Raw genomic sequence first — 23,546 nt, 5'->3', positions numbered from 1 at the left:
ACTTAATCAAAACACTAATTGATACCAACATAATCACATCTAGATACATTTTCTTACTTAATTTTGAAATTTAATTGAAAGTATTTTAAAATATAATATAAGGTTAATTGTACACACACATTTTTCAATTTTAAATAAAATTAATATAAATAAATACGTCTTTTTAGAAAACAAATTTAATAAGTTACACCAAAATATAAATTTAAAAACTTAATTTCTTTTAAAATCACTTCAATTTCATAGATTCAGTAAAAAATAAAAATATATAAAATCAAATTATAAATAATATTTTTAACTATTAATATTTTTTTCGTTAACAACTTTATTTTAATTATTTAACTTTTTAAAATATTTAAATAAAATTCACGAATAATAATAATTATATATATATATATATATATATATATATATATATATATATATATATTCATGAATATTCATTTAGTATTATTACAAATTTTATTTATAAATATATGCAATTAATTGTATATACTCGTAATATTAGTTAGGAATATTTTGTCATCTCTAGCTAAGCTTATTTTAAATATAAGACCACTTTTCAAGAGTTTATATGTGTTATACTAAATCAATAGGTTAGTGACGGATCCACATGCATATCTATGGGAGCAACTGCCTCATAATGTAATTTCATTTTACATCGATAAATTTCATTTCTATCCTGTAAAAAAAGTAATATTATTAAATGAGATATTTTTTAATGAATGTAATTTTTTTATAAGAAACCCATGAAAAAAAATATTTTAATTTGAAAAGGATAATTATTTAAAATAAAAATGAAAAACAAATATGTATATATAGATAAAGAATAAATGAGTACGTGTTAAATTTACTTTCATAATTTGTATGAATTCACAACAAAGAATTATACAAAAACTTTTATGATATAAAGATGTGTACAGCTTAATTAGAATTTGTAAAATCATAGGTATTCTAGTTATTTTTATCTTGATTTTACGTATTTGTGAAAAATTATAAATTTTGATATAAAAATATTATAAATGATTTATTTGTACACATGAAAAAGGTTTTGGTAGCAATGCAGAAAATGTGCTTATCTACTGTGTGCATGAAAAAATAAGTTCCCTTCTTTGACTGATAGATACTTACCTCTTTTGTCCAAAAATAATGAATGATTCTACAATTGTGTTTAGTAAATATAAGTCCTCTTCCCTATTATTAATTTGATTTACTTCTTTAATTCCTTTCCCTTTATCTATTTATTCATTTCTAGTTTCTTAAGATTTGTTTAACTTTCCATTCTCAATGCCGACAGATTTATGATAAATCAAAATAATAAATTGACTTAAAAGAGGAAAAAAATTTATGGGAGAAGTTTACAACAAGTTACACTGTTCACAGTGAGATATTTAAGTTTACAACATTTATTTAAGTTTTTCTTTTCACCATATTAAAACTGCTATTTTAATTACAAATCGGTTTCAAAAAACTTGTAACAATCATTTCATTTTTTTTTTTAAGAGACTAATATTTCTTATAAGTAGAAAACAATAAATTATATCACAAAATCACTTTTCTAAAAACTTATTACACATTTGATAGTGAATTATTTCTGACAAGTGAATTTTAAATTTACATTAAATCAATTTTAAAATAATAAATAATGTAATCTACAGAGAATAAATGACCCAGGACTCGAATTAATTATGATGCTATATATAATAAATAAATAAATAAAACATCCAATCATGGATATCTTTAGTAAAGAAAATAACAGTTTTTCTTGTTTTCAAGAGGTCTTCAAATAATAATTTTGATTTGTATGGATTATTATGAGTCCAATTTTTTTTTTTTACACAATAACTATTAGAATTTGATCAATTTTTTTATGCACGTTCTTATTTATTAAGGTTTGTGCTAAATCCTTAAAAAAATAAATGTTGAAATGAGTTTATTTCAGGAAAAAGAAATGTATAAGTAAAATCGTTTCGATTAAAAGAAAGATAGTGAAAAATGAAAAGAAAATTTATTAAAATTTGTAAATTATTTGACTAACTTAGTAAAATTATTGAGTAAATATATTTTTAAAATTAATGTTAATATTAATACATTATACATATTTTATTGTATTTTATTCAATTTTAATTAACTAATGATATTTATTTAATTAATTACAAGATAGTTTTAAGATATATAATATTATAAAAAAAATTAAATATGTTTTTTTCCTTATTTTTGCCTAAAGATTAAAATTATTTTTTCTTTGAAATATCCATGCAATTTAATCTGTAATTCTAGATATACCAAAATATAGTTTTTTAACTAGATTTTATTTATTAAATTTATTTGCCGTTTCTTATTTCATGATCATATTTTTTGTTTCAATTTTAACTAAAAAACCTGCTGCAAAGGTAAAAAAAATTAACATTGACTAAAAAAAATTAAATTTACACATGTAAAAGTTAAATTGTTTTCTCATTTTTAGCAATTTGATACATGATTCTCGCACTATTAACACATAATTCACTGTCAAGTTTCCTTCGTCATAACAAACACAAGTTTTGCACTAAGGAAGGATAACGTACGTTTATTGTAATTTAAAATAAATCATTTAGAAGCTTCACGTTGCATTCAACTTTTGACATCTGTCTCTCTTCAAATAATTCACTATCAGAAACTAAAGTAATTAAATTAATGTTTATTTTTCGATCAATTTATCCTCTTATATTTAAGTTATTCCTCATTTAATGAGGCGAATAGACATAAATAAGTGGAAAATGAGATCGAATTTGATTATTTGGTATATAATAAGATTGCTAGTTTAAACTTTTGTAGTCTCCAATCGAAAAACTATATAATGTAAGATTAAGGATATAATAAATATTATAAATCAGTCAACCTATTCCACTTTTATTTAATATTTTTTTAAATTTATCAAATAAATAAATATTCAATTTTATAATTACTTTTTTCTATTTTTTTTTTCTATAAACCAAATGAAAGAGATAGCATAATAGAATCCAGAGCACTTGCTTCGATTATCAGCTATGGTTGTGTTGTAAGATCCTTGTTTTGTTTTAAACATCCTCTTGGATGTTCATGATGTGTCGTACATAATTGATTTTATAAAGGATAGCAATGAAAGCACTTATTTATATTTATGAGAAAACAGAGGAAGGGAGGAAGAAACCTTTTGACACACATCCATTCCAAATTCAGATGCAGGGGAATAATAAATGATTACTTCTTACATTCGTTTTGTTATATTACAACTTTTCTTAAACATTATAAACTAGTTTGTTGTTTCTAAGCCTACAATTTGACTGACGGATAGCAACAAATATATAAGTTGGCCAAATCTGTTCTGTCTCTACCAATGCTTATGTTTCCTTCAAATCAATTTCATTGTGATTCATATCGAAATTGAGAGGGATCAAATGGAAAATTAGGGTAAATAAATTAATGAAAAGAATAAGAAAGAGATGATCACACATTATCAATAATATCAAGAAATGTTTAACATAAGAGTGAAAATCATCTTTTAAAGTGTAATTAAGAAGACTCGGGAAACAAAATTTAGAAAAACGTTACATGAAGATCAAAGGTTGTTTTACTTAACAAAAAGTTGTTTTACTCTCAAATGTAATCGATTTAATATATTATAAGTATTAAATTAATGTGAAATTTAAAGTATTTTAAATATCTATCATTATTCCTTACTATTATTTTATCATTTTAAGGAAAATTTATCCCGTCATCCGCTAACGACGTATATCATATAAAAGATCATGGTGGATGGATGTCAAAACACCATTAATGGAAAAAAAAAAGGTAAGCTGGTGAAGATTTTCAATAATTTGTCACAAACATTAGTTACATAAGTTCTGGCTACCAAAATAATTGATCTCTAAATTAGTCTTTATTTAAAAATTGGTTTCTAAATTGGTCTTTAAACATTTTTTTTATCATAAAATTAGTCACTATATACAAAAATAACATGTTGAGTTATTTCTTTCCATTATTTTAAAAAAATAATGGATCATTAAACCATATGGTACTATGTATTTTTGTACATATTTAATCGTTATTTTTGTACAAATATCTACAAAAATGATGTATAAAATCATCACTAAACATATTTAAGTTAGTTTAAAATACATAAAATTGATAGCATACATGCTATCAATCGTCTATGCTATGTACAAAAATCAAACTAACTTAAATACGAGAGTTTCAAATGATCCCACGTGTGACTTTATTTCAATAAAGAAGCCACCTTGCTCCTTAAAGATTTTGTTCATTGATACTAAAGTATTAATTGATTATACTTTTTATTTATTTGCAATCCATGATTTCGGTTTGCTTTTACATAGAAACATGAAAATTTCCAATTAGTTTATAAAAAATGAAACTTAAAACTATCTAATTTGATGTTATTTCTTTTTGTGTATAGCAGGAACTATCACTTGTACATACACATGTAAATATAATTTTTTTATCATGAACCTATTATTCTAATATTCGATAGACAAAATAATTTATATGTTGAATGATCATAAATAATTTTATATGTAAATGAAGATGAGAGCGATAATAAGTACAAAAATAGACAAAAAGTTTTCGAGTGAAATAAAATTATGCAAGAAAAATGTTATAGAGATTCCCATTTAAAACTTTTTGAATTAGAGTTATTCTTTTAATTAGTGGAAGAAACACATGTTTATAATAACTATCTGTCCAATTTTCTATAATAATAAAAACAATTATTTTCCTTTTTAAATTAATTGATAATTATCAAAATAAAAATAATTAATGTAAAAAAGTCATAGTATAATAAACTATTAACAAAAAAAATACATTTATTATTAATTATTACATTATATATATATATATATATATATATATATATATATATATATATATATATATATATATATATATATATATAAGGAAATATAATCAAAAAAGAGTGTAACATTCTAATTTAGTCGGTTTATACCATTAATTGAACTATTAGAATTTAAGCATTAAGAAATAGACCATCACATAAATATATAATATATAATATGTATTTCTAGTCTTCTATTATGATATAGTTTTCAAAATATACAAAGTTTTTTAACCAAACATAATTTTCCCAAATCAACTGATGAAATACACCAATTCAACAATTAATATACAGTAAATCAAGCAATCAATTATAATAGTAAAATCAAACATGAAAAAGTTATTATTAGCTCCTCTTACCTTAGTTATATTATTTTTTTACTCAATTGTTTCTTTGAACTGTATTTTTTATCAAATGACCTATTTAGACAAAAGAAATCCTGATTAGAAATTTAAACATATCACTCTGATCACATAACAACAAAGATTCAATTTGAGCACATTCAAACCACATGCATTGCAATAGAGTACACATGTAGTATCAAATAACTACCTCAAAAAGGATAAAAAAAATAAATTTACTATGTTTTTTAATATGATCGACTAAATGTATACAAAAATTTTCACTAAGAACAATCATATGTCATATGGCTTTTGATCTTAAAAAGAATGAAGATTAGTTTTTATAAATTTAGAAACAAAATAAAGTTAATTGTTTTTTATAAAATTAACCTCGATTAAAAGAAAATTTATTTATAATTTAACTATTTTATTATTAAAATATTACAGTATTATTTTTTTAATAACTTCTCAAAATTTTTATTTGAATATTGGTTACAAAATAATTGGTTTCATAATTATATAATTTGATTTGTAATGAATGTTAGTTCAACAAAGTAACAAAAATAAATGGAAAGAAACATCTAGTATTAGCAAGTGGGATATATTTCTGTCTGGAATCGATCTATACATATTCACATTTGATTCTTATTTTAAGTTTAAGTTGTTATCATTTGTCAATCATATACAATATAAATTGATTATCAGTAGCATAATATAAAGTATAGAAATAAATAAACTTGTATACCATTTAATTTTTATATTTATTTTTCAAATATACTTAAATTTGTGTTTGATCTAACAAACCATTTTCCGACAATTTCAATTTTATACTAATCTTTTTGACTACTTATCTCTTCCAACTTATCATTTCCATTTTTATATCAAATTTCAGTAACAACATATTTTTATAATTAAGTATATTTGACCACGTTTTGATCACTTTTATGATTTGAAATTGAGTATGTTTGATCACTTTTTGACCACTTTGGAATTTTTATACACTAATAAATAACATGTTTCAATAAAATTTGTTTATAAAACTCATGGTATCAATCTTGTATTTGAGATGTGGTTAAACAACTAACAGTCTGTTATGAACATGATTCTGTCAGAAAGGCTGAACATAATGTTTCATAGACCAGCACCAAGAATAAGAAGAAGAATGGTTGGTCTCTGCACGTCAGGGAGCGTGCATTCTGCAGTCTTCAAAATAAAAAATTGTTATTATTGAGAATCATTTTTTTGTCACGGACCACTATGAATTTTTTTTTTAAATGTTATCCGTAGCGTAACAATTAATCTTTTTAATTATTAGTTTCTATATTTATGTTAAATGTTTAACTATTTTTTAGTATATTTTATATAATTATATTCTAATTTTTAAAATTAGATAATGGTGGTCTTTCCGTTACATTAACCTTAACTTTGTGATGACCTAACAAGCTAAAACATGTGGCACATATATGGAACTTCTATACTTCTACATAGAACTATAGGTATAACTAGAATTTCTTGTAAACTATTATCAGGTATGACAAGAGAAAAGAGATTTAACTATTTTATTTTATTTTTAAAATAAAAAATATAATAACAACAATAATAGATATAATAATAATAATAACAATAATGAATATAATAGTAATAAAATAAAAATAATTAAATCTTTGTTATATCTATATGTGATGTAAAAGAAAAATAACAATTTTAGGTAGTGTTTGGATCATGGAGTAGATGTGAGGGGATGAAGAGAGTAAGAGATTTGAAGGGATGAGTACGTATAATAAAAGTTTGTGAATAATGTAATATGTGAGCTAAATTAAAAAAATTATTTTAATCGATAAAAATGTATTATTACCAATTTACTCTCGTGTAGAAATGTGAATAAATTTAAACTAAATAGTAATTAAAAGTCATATTAACATAGAATTGAATTTCTTAATTGTAATGAAAAAATATTTAAAATGGAAATAAAATTAATAAAAAAATTGGAATAAATTTCAAATTATTTTCCAAACTAATTTATTTTATGTTATTATTTAAATTAGTGTCAACATTCATTATTGTTATTATTGATACTAGTGAATAACAACTAACAATTGTGTATTTGTATTTTTTAATTTTTATAAAGATTTGAGTTAAGAATATATAAATAATTTTTAAAATAATTATTAAATGTTAATTAAAAAATAAAATATATACATAAAAGAGGTTTTTAAAATAATTATTAAAGATAAATGAGATTTTTAAAATAATAAGAATTTTTTAGAATAACGGTTAAAAAATAAACTATTTATAAAATAATTAATTTTTAAAATAATAATTAAGGATAAAAGTGAAAATATAAAATGTAGACTCAAAAGAGGATATCTCTTTTTATATATTGTTATAAATTAATTAAAAATAAAAATAAAATTATAATTTGTTATTGTTAATATTAATTCTGTAACTAAAAACCATTAGTTTAGTCCGGTAACTAAAAATCATTGGTTGATTTATTAAAGAAACATGTATACATGAATGATATTTTAGTAATTCACTGAAATGAACAGTACATTCTCTCAAATGATTACCTGCATATCCTATCAAAACCATTAAAGCAAACAACCAACCTATATGCAAATCTATCTTCACACTAATGCAGTGTTTGTGTTTGTTCCTTTGTGTGGATACCACTCATTGCGTGTATTTGCATTGCACCTACGAATTTGTGGCATCCCCAAATCCAAACAAAAGTTTAAAGAATTTTGGTTGTAGCTATACGTGTATATATCACGTGTCATTCACCATTAACTCATTACAATTTAAACTTCCTTAAGACTAAAATAAGGAAGGACCAGCATTATTCGATTTAAAAAAATATATATATAATTAAATAAAACAATTAAATATTTTATCTAAACAAAAATTAATGTAATAATTAAACTTATTATTTTTCTAGAATTATCCTATCAATATAACTAAACATAAAAGTTATTACTATGTAAAATTTTTTTTTTTAAAAGAATAACTTGATTTTTTTCTCCCATCACAAACCTCTCTTCCATGTTTTATATTCAATTGTATGCAGTGGTAAACACACGTCAAGTTGAATCGAATTAATTGAATCGAATTAGATCTAATATCCCCGATCCAGTATAATCTGAATTTAGTATTTTAAAATTTTTATTCAATCATTTAACTTATTTAATTAATTGGATTCATATACTAAATTTATGTTTTTAATAAAAATAAATTATTTTTCTTTTAAATAATAATAACATAAATGTAATGTATCTTTAACTAAAATAAAAGACATGTGTAATTTAAATATGATTTTATATGCTTATTACTAAATTTTAACAATATAATATTATATTAAAAATAAATTTAAAATTTAAAATATATTTATAAATTTATAAATATTAAAAAATATAAATTTAGATTGAATCAAATATTAATAAATTCCTAATTTTAACAATAAAAATATTATATTAAAAAATATAAATTTAGATCGAATCAAAGATCAATAAAATTCTAATTTGGAATCCGACCATGATTATCTATTTTACTTACTCTTATTTATTCGATATTATTCACTTATAAACTCCGAACCCGAGAGTGTGCTTATTCAATATTGATTCTTCTTCTTCAGGCAGTTATGATGAATGTATTAGACCAAGCTTTTTTGTGGGCAGTTTTTTCTTTCTTTGAAAAATATGTAATAAATTTTAACGGTTACCACTTTTTCAATTTTTTTTCACTTTTTCTTTAACTTCTTATCATGGTGGGTGCATCCTGAACAAGAGAGACAATAAAGTGGTTAGAAATGATGTTAATTTTTTATGTTGGAATCAATGCCCTACAATAGAAGCCTATCCACCTTCTTTCACATCTTTTCTTCTTCTCAGTGTTTGTTCAATCACGTTACATTTTTTTGACTATTCATCCACATACAGGTACTTCTGTATTTTGTTGTTATTGGGTTGCGTTGTCCTTTGTTTCTTTCAACGGAGAAGAACCCTCAATTAACCTCATTTAGTTTAGAGTTACACAAGTTAGAATTAAAGAAAAGCAAGAAATGCAATAGTGTAGTAACAATAACTGTCCACACCGCATACAAAAAACATAGATGCTGCTATGCTCATGCACCAGTCTCTTTTAATTTACTCTGTTTGCTATAAATTAATATACACATGTATGTGTTTTTGATTTTTATGTTAAATATAAAGACATTAATTATAAGCTGTAACCATGCCCATAGATTGTGGAAAAATTAGGTTTTGGATATTGAGAAATCACAGACTATAATATTGAAATCAAAGATATTTATTTGCTTCTTCCTGAATGCATTCCCATCAGTGTTCTGCTTAACCCTCACTGAATACTTCTGTTTAGTAATAAATAGTATTAACAGTTCATGAATATCTCCTACAGCTCTTTGATTCTTGAATATGGGCAACGTCATTGACTCGTTTGCTTCGGGCTTAGGACAGGCTGTTGGCAAACTATTTAGTTCTCCCATTGAATTTCTTTCTGGAAAATCTTGCAGGTAAAACCATGCAGGGTTATTCTACTCTCACTACCATTCATGTATGTATTTCTTCACTACCACTTCATGCTTCATATATCTGTCTCTGGATATGTTTCAGCTCAGTGTGTGGACCAACATGGGATTTCATGTGCTATGTCGAAAATTTTTGCATTGCCAATATCCTGAAATTAGCCATGGTATTTATGCTATCGTACATTGGTGAGTTCAACTGTTTGGTTGTAGTGCTTGACACGAACCTGGCACTATTTAATTTGACATGTCTGAAATTAGGTTTGTATGTTCTGTTTATTTGCAGTTCTGTTGTTCTTCTATCTGGTGCATAAATTGGGCATATGTGGATGTCTTTGCCGGTCTTCTTGCAAAATGATATGGGCATGTTTCTCTTCGTGTTTCCATGTTTGGGAGTATTCTTGCACTTTCTTGTGTATTAAGCTACACAATATCAGGAGAACAAGAAGAATAAGAAGAAAGGTCAGAATGGACATGAAAAAGAAATTCTACTCAGGAGAAGAAGATTACTCAGGTGAAAGTCTTTCGCACCATTTTCCAACATCTGCAAAAAGGATAAGATCAATTTCGCGTAGTAGAGATTATAAAGCCTCCCACCTAAGGAAGTGTTTGGAACCTAGGAGACATCATGCTAGAGTTGAAATTAGTAGAGATCTTAGATGTAAAAGTAAAAGGAATCATAGTCTTGGAGAGCCCAATTTCACAAGCAATGCCATTAAGCATGGCAACCACATAGGCACAATCAATGACATAAAGGTAATTCGTACATCTAAGTTTGCAAGAAAAGGTATATCTAGAAGGAACAGAGTTCTGCCGAGGCAGAGAAGGTAGAATTTCTTAGTTGAGGGAGGGTTCTTATGCGAACCACTTTGTCTCGCTGTATGTTTCTGATTTGTCAGGATGAAAAACAAAAGTTTGGAATATACGAGAATCTGGAATGTTAAGAATTTATTGTTGGGTTTGTAAGATATTGCAAATATCCAGTTTCAGCTTGCAGCATGAAGAAGTTCATTCCTAATACTGGTGTCAAGTGTAAATGAAGATGAATTTTCAACTCCACTGGAGATGTAACAGGGTCTTGTGCTGTGGAGAAGATCATTCATAATTTTGTGTTGTGCTCTGGCAGATATGATTTAATAGTCTCTTTTGTTAAATTAACAAAAATTAAAGTGATGTTGTTGTTGATTGATTACTTAAAATTAGACTGACTCATTAAAAAAAATCTGCACGTCTTCATCTTTTTAACAGCATTTTGGTAATATAATGAAACAGACTAAATTGCTACGTTTTTTTAGTGAAATCTAATTGAAAACTTTTAAAAATAGTAGAACCATATTGAAATCTAAAGGGTTTACTGTAACAAGTTTTGAAGTTTAATAAGCTTTAACTAAGGAGATGTTATAATATATCAAAATTCCAAACAAAATTTTGTCTGACTTATATGCACATAATTTAGGACAAGAATCACAATATCATTGGATTACTCGGGTGCATTTGAGCACTCTTAGCATGGATTTTACTTAGTAATATGTAATGACCAGTAAAATTATAGAAAAAACTATACGGAAAGTGGATCAAGTCACTCCCAAATCCGTGACTCGTCAACCTCCTCATATCGAAAAGCGATGCTCAAATCTTGATGTAGGACAAGAATCATTTCACGTTCCTCAGGTAAAACTTTCTTTGCAAGTCTAAATTTTTTTATCATCTGCCACAGAAGTTTTTCTACTCGTGTGTTTTGCTTTGCTTTAGGATGAGAATGTAAACTGTTCTTTTGCAATCATAATTTGTACCCCTTTTTTCTTCACTCAGAAACATTTTAAGCATTCAACCATGATTTAATCTTTGGCCTGTTATTTGCTAGATGCCAAATTCAAATGAAATATTATTCTAATATATGAAACGTCTATTTGTGGTTTTATTTCTACGGTAACAAATATCTAATTTGCTCCGGTTAATGACATGCTTTGGAGTAGATATTTATTTGATGTGATTTGTTTCCAATAGATGCATGCTTACTTGTTGGCACCACTCTGAAATAATTTCACACACTTGAAAGTCTTGTGACATTAACTAGGACAGCTGCTGCTACTACCTACAGAGTTCTTATTCTTCTGTTTTAGCTGCACAACATTGTTCCAAAGCCCTCTGATGCGATTGACTATAACGTGGTTGTTCACCTCAGATGGGAAGCAAAGATATCTGCGATTATTTTTTTGAGAAATTCTGGTTTTAGTATGAGGACTAAATTAATAGAACTTTTGCTTCTTTGACCACTTGTGTTTTGGTGGAGGACAGTGAGGTTTTGCTTCGATGCTTTGACAACCATGCTGAATCAAAAACCTTGCTTTTGTTGTGGTGAAATTGTAGTATGTCCCTTCCAGGTTCAAAGATCTTGGATGTGGACCTCACTTGCTCAAATGTAGCCAGACACATGTTTCTTACTGTGGAAGCGAAAGATTCGCATGTACGTTACTGTTCTAAGAACTTTCAAGTATAAATTCCCTACACTCAAATGCATTGTCTACCAATAAACCCTAAAAAAATGTTGTAGTGGTGCCAGATTCATGAACATCAAGAGTCTTACAGTTTATTCCAGCTTGTTTTGGCTTGCAAGAGCTGGGCACGAGCTTGCTTTCATTTTCAGGGGTACCATTAATGCCTATAGCTACTTCAGGGTGTCCCTCAAAAGTAACATATTTTTGAAGTTTTTTTTTTTTTTTTTACTTTGACCCAAAAAAAAAGGAATAATATATGGCATTTAATTAAGGCATAGTGTATAGTTCTTTCTAATGCCATGCTAATCTTGTTTCTTCTCTAGAATAGCTGTATTTTCCGATGCATAAGTATATCATGTATAATTATGAGTTGATAACCTTTTTTTTTCCCTTATCTTTGTCTTGATTTACCTCGAATGCAAACATTTGTTAACCTTTGATCCCTTCATCTTAATTAACGTCTCATTCTACAAGAGAGACAGACGCTATAAATGATTCTTTTGTGGTCTTTGTATTAGAAAATGGTGGGTCATCGAAGAAGAGACAATCCAAATCATAATGAAATTGTGTCTCTCATTCTTATTGAATTCTTCACGAGGCAACATATTTAAACCGGCAATGGTCAGTTTATAGTGTTGAAAATATTTAGCTATCGGACCAAAGACAATGCTGCCTGTGCTGTTATTCACAGACAAATTATCTGGCTTAGACAATGACCACCCGCAAAATTATAACTTGTTTTTCTTCACTTCATTGCCCAACATAAGCCAATGCAATCATATTACTTATTTTGTAGTTTATAGACCAAAATCATCTTCCTGCACATTTTCACTACAGCCCTAACGTCTTAGTTATACGCTTGTTGGATCCAAGGAACAACAAGGTGTCACTGTTTTTTTTATAATTACCATGTCAACAATTGCATCATACATGTTGTGCTATGACCTATGAAATAATATATAAATCTCAAGATTCAAATAACCTTCGTTAGGTAATCACTACTAATCATGATTAAGCGGTATTTTATTAGTTGAGGTGCAGTGCAGGGAATGTCATTACGTTAGGAGTCAGAAACCATCAACACCCAGCACAATTGTTGTTGTCTGTTTAACATCATCTAATATAATTTATGCTTACTCTGTGAACACGTATATTCTATATTTACAAGAAACGACACTTTTTGTTTTACGCTTTCTTCCTTCTCCCTGTTTTCGGGGGAAACAATGAAGCACTTTTACTTATAGGTTTTAATAGGTGATGAAATAAGAGAAAAGTTGAGTGATGATTAAGTATTTGTTGATAAGATGATAATGGCTTTTATAAGTGGATAAGAGAAGGAAGGGGTGCATACAAAATGAGGAGAGGGGGATGTATGAAAACTGGAGGGGACCAAGACAAGAGAAGAGACATGGTGTGACTGGAAAAGAATCAAAAGGACGCAGTGGGGTTTTGTGATAAGGGTGGCGCACGTGGGTGCCCTAAACCTTATTTGACCCAACCAAACACCCCACTATTCTCTCTCCTACACCCCTCTCATCCACAACATAGCACACTTCTTTCTTCATCTTAATATATATATATATATATATATATATATATATATATATATATATATATATATATATATATATAACTCATCATTCTGCATGCACTTCCAATATTCTCATCCTGCAGTAGGATATTATTTGAAGTAAATGAATTATAATAAATATTTGTGCATACACGTTGCTCTAAGAATGAGTGCAAAATAGGGATGATTATATATATATATATATATATATATATATATATATATATATATATATATAAAATTTGTGTAATATATTTTTGTAAATTCAGATTGTTATTAAAATAAGTCGAGAATAATTTATTAACACATTATAATTTATTTTTATTATGTATATGAATTTCAAAGTTGATTGGTAAAAAAAAAACACTCATCGATATTGTGTTCTTTATAGTATTTCTTTAAATTTTATCTATGAAAAATATCTCAATAAATTAAGAGAGAAAAGATTTTATAAATTTCTTTTGATTTTGGTAGTGAAATAATATAGACGTCTCTCTCATATACCGAACTAATAGTTTAAGATGTTTTGGTTAGGACTACAGAGTCCTGGATTTAGTATTAATATTATGATATCAAATATTACATCGATAAGCTCATTATATATGTTAATTATTGCGAAATTTTTCTTCAATGAGCTTTATAGTTTTGTAATTAAAATTATCCAAAACAAAATTCCGTGGTTTTTATCCTATGCAATGCAACTAAACCTAATCTAATCTAATATATGTTTTATACTGTAGTGCCTACCTGCAAAATTAGTTATGTCTACTTTTTCAGTCTAAACCCTTTGTCTTCTAGTTTTTTAAAGGTGATACCATTATATATTATAGCAGATGTGATTTGATGTATGTTAACACCGTCAATACAATACAAACAGTGATACACGGATAATCTCATTATAAAAGAAATAAGCGACAAATTTGATTTTAGCAAAACCAAAATTAAACACATATTTCAAATTAAGAATCAGAAAAAAAAAAATCACATTAAAAATTGAAAGAGTATAGAAAAAGTGACGTGTCATCCTAGATCCAAGTTAGGTTAAGATGGTAGAATTAAGTTAGTATAGTTACACATTATAAATATGATAGAAAGAGATGAAAAGGAAAGTGCTAGAAATCATATGATTATTAATTAGATCCTTTTCTATGGACTCAGAGATCAATGGATGCTTTCAATATTCTTGATATTTTGTTCTCTTCAACTTGTCTTTTTTTATTTCCATCATTGAGCTAAAATATATTCTCATCCACACCATTCAACAATGCTTTCACAGTTTTATTCTTTCAAAATTTTAAATTTTCATTTCAGTTAATGATTTGGCCCTTTGAAATTTCATACAATTCGTGAAATTTTGTTGGAAAAGACAAATATGTGGAGCATACTTAAAAAACATATTTAAGGCTAAATTTTACTAAATATTATTTTATTAATATTCATATTTGTATTAGGAACTCGTCCGTTATACGAGGATATTTACTCACAAAATATGATATAGTGTATTGTATTTGTTTATTGTAATCAGTACGTTTGATTATAAAAAATACTAATTTTAATTGTATTAAATGTTTAAACATAAGATTTCTATAATTTTAATATTTCAAATAAATAAATAAAATAATTTATAATTATTATGTTTTTGAAAAAAACTACATTGACTAATTTTGATATCAATTTATAAACTAAAAAATTATTTTTCATATTAAATAATTTCTATTATAAATATAAAAAAATTATAATCAATTTGAATTAAACTCTAAATTGATTTTAATTACAGATCAAGATAGACACTACTTACTTTAATAATTAAAATTTAAGTAACTAATATTAGAGGTCAATTTATAGTTTAATTCATTTACCAGTTATATTTCCTTTATACATAATAGATATTATTTTAGATATACAAATAATTTTTAGTTCTTAGATTAATATCTGTCGTTATAATAATTAATTTTTTTTAAAAAAAAATTGTTGTTGTTTAAAGATTTTTTTGTGGTGAATTAATTTTAATTTAATATAAAACTTGAATCCAATTAAAATAATATTGTATTAAGATTTAGATTGATTTTTACAATTTTGGTAAATATAAAATTATTGATCACTTTTCATAAAGAACTTTTGAATGTTTTATACTAAAAATTTCAGTATAAAGATACATATTGAGAATTTTTTATAGTTATTATTATATTCATATTCATAATTTCAGTATATTTATAATTAAGGGAAGTACCCGCCGTAAAACAAATATTCATATGTATATTTATTGATTACCAATTAGTATCAAATTTATACTATTATAATTAAATATAATAAATAGTTTAATTATGTTATTAATTTCTAATCTAAAATTTAAATAAAACATATTCAAAGAATCTTAAAAAAGTTGGTTTATTCAAATTATTTTATCCGTCGCCTTCGTTTTCATTTTAATTTGAGAAACAACCCATTGAGCTACCCTTATTTACAATGTTGCCCTAATTGCACACCGACAAAAGCCTGCGCCACTATAATTATGTTGTTAAGTAATAAATCTTCAGTCTTAAAATCGTTTTTCATTATTAGGTGAATCGTTAAATTTAATCATTGTTGCATAACTCCATTTTTGTCACATCTTAACTTTCAAAAAGACATAGTTGATATGAGTATTCAACAACTAATTCATACAAAATAAAATAAAAAAAACTAAACCACCTAAGAAAAACAATTTTACAGTCATTTTACTATTTTATCCTTATTCACTGTGGAGCCAATTTGCATATTCTTTTAAGACACTTATCCAAAAAAACAAAACTATACAGCGATATAAAATTTATTGTGATTTTGAGACTATTTTTTTCTGGAGTCGTATTTTCTTTTTTAGAATTACACATGATAATACGTATTTGTTTACAAATATAATTTGTGGATTGTAATACTTTCATACAACTTCAACGGGTCACCACCCCATTCATTTGTTTTGTATTTATTCATCATTTTTCATGTGGTGATGATAGTTTTTTCTTTATTTTTTTTTTTGGTGAATATTGATGAATTAGATGCATAAGTAAAAGAAGTAGGCCCATTCAAGTGGATACGTGGCACACGTGAAAGTGGGCTCAAAGCCAATAATTCAGCAAGGCCCACCTTCCATAAAGATTTGACCGTAAACTCAACCTTTTTGTTGCTTGGTTTAGCTAAAAGTGCGGTGTCTAGAGTTTTAATTTAGACACCTTTTTTTTTTCTCACCAAAAAATTGAACAGAAACACTTTTTTTTTCTCTTTTCTTTTTCCTTCTGGACAAAAAGAAGTCACTTCTTTCCCCTTGAGACTTTAAAAAGAAGGAAACACTTTATTTTAATACTTTGATTTAAAATAATATATTGTGATTAAAAAAGTTTATCTAATGTTGTTAGGTTGAAGACAAAGAGGATAATTGCTCTCTCCATTTCACTAAGATGGGAGAACAAGGTTATTCATGTGCACACCAACCAAATGTCTTTGTCCTACCTATGGAGTTTTAACTCAATTCATGTTTCCCAATACCATCGTAAGTGGTTGCTTTTTTGCTTTTACAAAATGACTAAATCGTTAAATAGCATGCATTTATTATTTTTTAAACAATTTTCAAATTATATTAAATATTTATTTTTTGTCACCATGTTCAAATTTGAGGGAACTCCATTAAATAACAAGTTATTTTCATCCAAGTATATATAACTAAAGCTTAAATCTTAAGTTGATTGAAGCACTTATTGATGACATGCATATTCATGTACTAGTTCAATTTGATTTTAAAAAAATGAGTTAGGTATACTTTAAATATCTATAGTTGATTCTCTAAAATTATAAAATATTTTTAATATCCTTGAATTAAAATCCTGTCAAAATTAGACCAAACATTTCTTAATTATGATTACGGAACCTATTTAAAAAGTTTTAAACGGTTGAAAGATCAAATCACTTGCTTGATGATTCATAAATTTCTGAATTATTTAAAACTTTTAAACAATATTCAGTTAGTTTAACCAAATTCTGATAGCCTAATCAAAAGACTTAATTACAAATAACTAACAAACTTTGGAATTTAATGACAATCTTTCAATGTGTAAAAACTAACTTCAGACTTTCTGCTAGATGTGTCGTCCAATGTATTTATCCTCATATATTAAACAAGTTTTAAATATATTTTAAAATATCAAAATGAATATATTTTAATAATACGAAAGAAAGACAGAAAAATAAAACAAAAAAAAAAAAAACTGAAACTCGTGAAAACTTGTTTTGAAAGGCCGAAATAATGGAAGAAGTAGCACATCAATTTAGGTTGAAAAACGAACAGTGTAACGCTTTGAGTTCAAGCTGCAAACACTTTATAGATGCCGCCCTTTTAGGTAAAAGATAAAAAGGTAGATTCCAAAATCCATCCATATAAAATGTTACAACTGTGTGCTAACTATTCCAATTTTTCAGTCATCAACAAAATCTTTACTTCAAATGATTAACAGGGCCTACACCATGCCAATAATTATTCAAAACCACTTCCTATTACCTTAAACTCACTTATATAACATCTTTTTCTTTCTTAAGCTCTCTTTTTTCATTAATTTTTCATTATTGCTCACCATGACATCTAAGTCTTAACCAACAACACCTATGTCTCCATGTCATGTCTACTTTTTTTTCAGCTTAGGTGAAAGTTTCATGCTAATAAAGTTAGCAAAAAGATTAAATCTTTATATTACCTTTTACACTGTATTAAACTATTTTTTCGGAAGGTAACTCGTTCTCTCTAAGTAAATTTCATAAGCCAAAAATTTCTGTATACAGTAGTTTTAACGAGTTAATTAAGAGCCTTCATACACACAACTGCTGTAAAATATGAAATTTATGTGTGTACAACTATTGCAGTTCAGTGAAATTGCGGAAATTCAAAGACTTCAAAATATAATTTGGATTCGGATTAACTCTTCTTTCTCTTGAATATTCCCAGCTATCACCATGTCAGAAGATTCTTTCCCAGTTTCCAAATCTGTGGGAAGAAATTAAGCACCATATTTACATGGCAAGGTAAAGCCTCTTCGTAAGAAAACTGTACAAAATTCTGTTGAGAAAGGGATTTTGGGGGACTCATGTTCCTTAACTAGAATCACTCTTCAAAATTGGCATGTCAGAGTGAACTCATAAAAGATGATATTAAGATACAAATTTTGTTCTATAGATTCTGAATATGCAGAAGCTGTTAACTATAATATGCTGTATTTTTTGAAATAATATTTCCTCCAAGTGGATCTAACCAACATGGAGAAAGTGAGAGAACAAGAGAGATGAAGAACACTAGAAGAAACATTAAATGAATTACCCTGGAGGGTACGAGAATGATCCCAGTGAATCAGTGCATCAAATAAAGAAGAACAGAAAAGAAAGCTAAAGAAAAAACGGAAACAGTAGGAGAATAAACAGAGAATGTATATGATAAAATTGAAATTGTTATAAATAATTCTGTGTTATTGTGATGTACATAACGCGAAGCCATACAAAAAATTGTTAACACTCTTCTTCCACAATAACCAGCTGTCAGCTATATACACACTATGAATGAAAGGAAGAGAAGAATAAAGAGGAGAGAAACAACCAATCTTGTTTTCCACAGTGATGGAATCAAGGTTGGATTTTTGAAGAGGTGAAGTAGTAATAGTAGGAGTAGTAGTAGCTGTACTAGTCATGCCAGCAGAGGAGCATGACCACACACCTTCTGATTATGTATAGCCTTGCCCTTTGCTCTCTGAGGGCACCTCCAAGCCCTCTTCCTGAGAGCCTTCTCTTAGAACCTCCCATGGAAGGACTAGCCATCTTCATTTTGCAGAGTTAATTATTGTGGGGTTACCCTTTGTTTTAAGGTTTGATGAAGTTAAAGGTTGAAGCTTTGAAGCTTTGAAGTTTTGAAGTTGAGTTGTGTTGTGAGTGAGTGAGGGATGAGGGGTTCTTATAGAAGTGGTTGAGGTTGTGGTCCTATCTCACATTGGTCTAGTAAAGAGGCAGCGATGGGGCATGAAAGGGCGTGCAGTGCCTCTAAACCCACCAGACAAACAGCAATTGGGCCCCACCTCACCCTTTGGGAATCCTTACCCCAATAACCGGGAATTGATAAAAACAACCCAAGCAATTCAGCCACCCCTCTCTTTCTTCCATTGCCATGTCACACTCTATCATCCTATGTCTACCCACCACCCACCAACATCATGGGTCTCCAATTTTTCAACCCCTTTTATTTTACTTTACTTTATAACCTTACCTTAATCTTGTGCATGATGGAGGAGTTTATGGTTGCCCATTAGGACAAAACTCAAAAAGCCTTCTCCTTTTTCTTCTTTTTCTCATTCTTTCTTTCTATCTTTCCCTGGATCCACATTATCAGGGAAGTGAGTCGTGGATCAGGAAGTTGGGTAAGTAAAGCTCTGTTCAATCCTACATATATATCAGTTCGTAACAACAACCATTACAAAGGTTTTTTTTTTTTTCACATCATAATGGACTAACTTACTACTACCTTGACTTCATCTAAAAAAGGTGCACATAATTAGGGCCCCAGCTTTCAGCATCAAACTTTGCATTCCCATGGCTTAAAATCATGCTTATCCAATGCCACAAAATCTATAAATTATTGAACCTCTCGGGTTATCTCTCAGAAACAGAATGTCATGACCCTCACCTCATCCTAACCAATAGTATACTAGATTTGGCTTCATTTTTTGTAAAATTCACTTCAGATTTTCTTACATGAAAACCAGTGGCTTTCAACAATCTGCACTAAACAGTATACCCTGTGCACTCTCATATTATATGTGCATATAATATGAGATTAATGTCTTTATGTCAATTTCACTGACTAAAAGAAAGGAAGGCTTAATAAATTATAATAATTACAGATGAAAACATGCTCCTGTACATTGGTTTAGAAGATTTAAAAATTTGGGGTTTCGGAGATTTTTGTTGAGCTTAGTTTAAAATGTGCAGCAAAAAGCTGCATGATGGATATCCAAGCCAACTGAATATCAGAATATGTTACAGGACTCTGACAGCTTTGGAGGAGACAGCAAGAATATAGAAGCAGTAATGAGATATTTGCATGAGCAATGGATTTGAATCACAAGATTCGTACACATGCCAGAAATTTCTGCCCCTTCACACTGTATTTTTGTTTCACCTTACAGGAAGAAATCCAGATAAATCCTTGTTGGTATCTCTTCCCAGAAAAGATATAAAAATAAGCTAAAGTGACTTTTGCACAGGCCTGAAAGTATTTTGCTAAGTAGATGAAACAAAAGGGAGAAACTTTTGTTTTTGTTGTGCAGCATCTCATATGCCCAATAAAAGTAGCCAAGGACGTAAGTTTCAAGTTTTTGACTAAGATTCCATAAGAAGGGGCATAAATTTTTATTGAAATGTGATAAAAAGCCAGTTCAGTGAGTTACTAAATTAGTCATAGATTGCAGAGGATGATCACCCACTTGCTCTACCTCGTGCTCTTCCCAAATGCTAACCTTTTTCCAAAGACTTGTTCTAAATAATAATCTGTGCTACTATTTTATTCCTTCTTTGCTTTGGTCTTTATGAGATTTTAAGCATTTGATATTGAATAATGCGCTTGTCAGCAATTTGTTGCTTCTACCAGCTTCTTCTTCTCACCTCAGTATTACACCTGCTACACCTCAGTAACGTTTTATGCATCTATAAACTAATCCAAAAACTTCCTCTTTTATACTTTAAAAAATTAGTTTAGAATTCATGAATAAATTGAATGATTTAATCTTTGTTTTTTCAATTTTTATAATTCATAAACGAAGCTTTATTTTCTTTTTCCATTCCCTGTTCAGAGAAATGAATGTCCTATATTCCTTGTGACAACACATTGAATAGAAATTATCTATCAAATTAAACTTTTTATGAGAGAAAAACTCTTCTTAATATATACAATCTCATGTTTCTTCCTCTCACGCGTTTTGAACAGTAACTACAGAGTTTTCTTACCACTTTCCCCCTAATAGACTACTGTTCTATTCCCGCGTTAGTATTGCTTCTTGTTTCAGTTTATTCTTTCAATTTTAGAACAATTCCTTCTTTCTTTTCTCAATCACGTTGATTTGACACAAAATTCCTCTTTACCGTGAAATTATGCACAAATCCCCAACAAAATTTTGCAAAAGCTTTATCTGATCCTGTCTCAGAAACCGGTAGATCTTCACATATTTCATTGTGTATCCCCTCGGTTTATTTGCATCAATCAATTCTTGTCAAGGTTAACATGCCAAGTTTTTCTTCTATTTTTCACAGTAACATATAGCAGACTCAGCATCATTCCCTACACAAAATTATCGAAATTCAAACAGCATCACTTTGCTAAGATTTCATCACTCATAAGAAATCCGAAACCAAACTGGGGTCGTTTAATTTGAACAATGAGGTTTTCTAGGTAACTTCATTTTCTTAGAGAAATGGTGATTTGAAAATATTTAAACGTGTGCATTGGACCCTCATAAAAATTATAACTTTATTATATTGGTTTGAGCCATGGGTGCAGAACTTTGTAATTGAGAAACAGTGGGAACTTAACAGCATTAGAGACAGAGGTGATAACATTAATGTCTGAAATGCTCTGTGATCAAAGTGGTCCAAACACAGCATATCTTGAAGCTAAAAAAAAATTGGTCGGTTGTACTGAACAAGGAGGTCAGAGTTACACGTGAAGTTCTCGTGATTCACAATACCATTGCCTGCGGTATAATCAACATATATAGTAATTTAATAGTCACGTGTACTTTCAGTCATTAAGCCACTACCCCATTTCCATTCTCTTCTTCATGCTTGTTTAGTACGGAACAAACTCACCACATGTTTCTTCACCACAACATCTGTGAAGGATTTTAATTTTCCTGCATTCTTTATTCGGAACACTGTCCTCTCTCTCCAACAGATCACAGATGGGAACGTAAATTTCTTCCACACACCTTCCTTAAGCGTAATCATAAACTCACACTGTGGTTTACTAGTTACGTAACAATTACAGTTTCACTTGTGTACGGACACAATACCAGCTAATTTACTATGTACACAAACATGGTTCATAGCTGGTTATGTAACAATGACAGATCAATTGACTCTGTTACCAAGATGTATTTGCAACTTTAGAATTGAAGCCACAGTTATTGATGAGGATTCTTACCAACATATTGAGATTGGCAGTGACAACTAATACTTCTTCTATTTGGTTATACAATAATCATGTTGATATAATTTGCTTTAGCAGAGTCATTTTTAGCCATACATAAATAACTGTTGTCTCTCACATCTAGTGATAAGTGTGTTACCTCAACTACTCCTAAAAAAAATAATGTAATCCAATTATTATCCCGTAATTTGAGGAGAAAGAGTACGAGGAAATTATTAAAGTGCTAAACTTTTGAAGATCCAAAGTTGGATCATATCTTCAGGTAAAATGGTCATCCATTGACAAGAAGTTACCATAATTCACTCCGTGAAGTAGCAACGAAACGAGAAATAGAAAGTGAGAAGTTACAAGGTCTTTTCGTGGCCTCTCTAAAGTCTAAAGGCAACATGGAGTTTTAAGTCATGATGGGATAACAGCTGGCCAGAAAAGAAGGAAAATATAAAAGGTGTCATTCTAAGATAGTGTTATGTTATTTTTATCACCATTTCCATAATTCAACACCTTCTCAACATTTCTTAGAAAAAA

The 23,546-nt window shown here is 28.0% G+C and overlaps 2 protein-coding genes across 2 annotated transcripts; one reads left to right on the top strand and one right to left on the bottom strand.

Annotated features, from left to right (window-relative positions):
- Nucleotides 1–9,556: 9,556 nt before the first annotated feature.
- On the top strand, nucleotides 9,557–10,915 carry LOC114192812 (protein HAPLESS 2-like). Its single transcript, XM_028082633.1, has 3 exons — nucleotides 9,557–9,736; nucleotides 9,837–9,937; nucleotides 10,035–10,915. Exons 1-3 carry the CDS (start codon nucleotides 9,639–9,641, stop codon nucleotides 10,577–10,579), a joined length of 744 nt encoding a protein of 247 aa, XP_027938434.1. The 5' UTR covers nucleotides 9,557–9,638; the 3' UTR covers nucleotides 10,580–10,915.
- An 8,348-nt stretch (nucleotides 10,916–19,263) lies between these two features.
- LOC114192342 lies at nucleotides 19,264–19,773 on the bottom strand. Its single transcript, XM_028082037.1, has one exon. It carries the CDS (start codon nucleotides 19,649–19,651, stop codon nucleotides 19,511–19,513), a length of 141 nt encoding a protein of 46 aa, XP_027937838.1. The 5' UTR covers nucleotides 19,652–19,773; the 3' UTR covers nucleotides 19,264–19,510.
- Between the last annotated feature and the right edge of the window lie 3,773 nt (nucleotides 19,774–23,546).

Source organism: Vigna unguiculata, chromosome 7, assembly GCF_004118075.2.
Source record: "Vigna unguiculata cultivar IT97K-499-35 chromosome 7, ASM411807v1, whole genome shotgun sequence".
NCBI lineage: Eukaryota > Viridiplantae > Streptophyta > Magnoliopsida > Fabales > Fabaceae > Vigna > Vigna unguiculata.
The sequence above is the reverse complement of the archived record's forward strand: the minus strand, read 5'-3'. Positions and strand labels throughout refer to the sequence as shown.

Bases quoted from the DNA above. Each gene is read 5' to 3' on its own strand.
- LOC114192812 (XM_028082633.1), top strand. From the start codon at position 9,639: ATGGGCAACGTCATTGACTCGTTTGCTTCGGGCTTAGGACAGGCTGTT. The intron at 9,737-9,836 runs GTAAAACCATGC...GATATGTTTCAG, and splicing joins CTTTCTGGAAAATCTTGCAG to CTCAGTGTGTGGACCAACAT. The intron at 9,938-10,034 runs GTGAGTTCAACT...GTTTATTTGCAG, and splicing joins ATTTATGCTATCGTACATTG to TTCTGTTGTTCTTCTATCTG.
- LOC114192342 (XM_028082037.1), bottom strand. From the start codon at position 19,651: ATGAAGATGGCTAGTCCTTCCATGGGAGGTTCTAAGAGAAGGCTCTCA.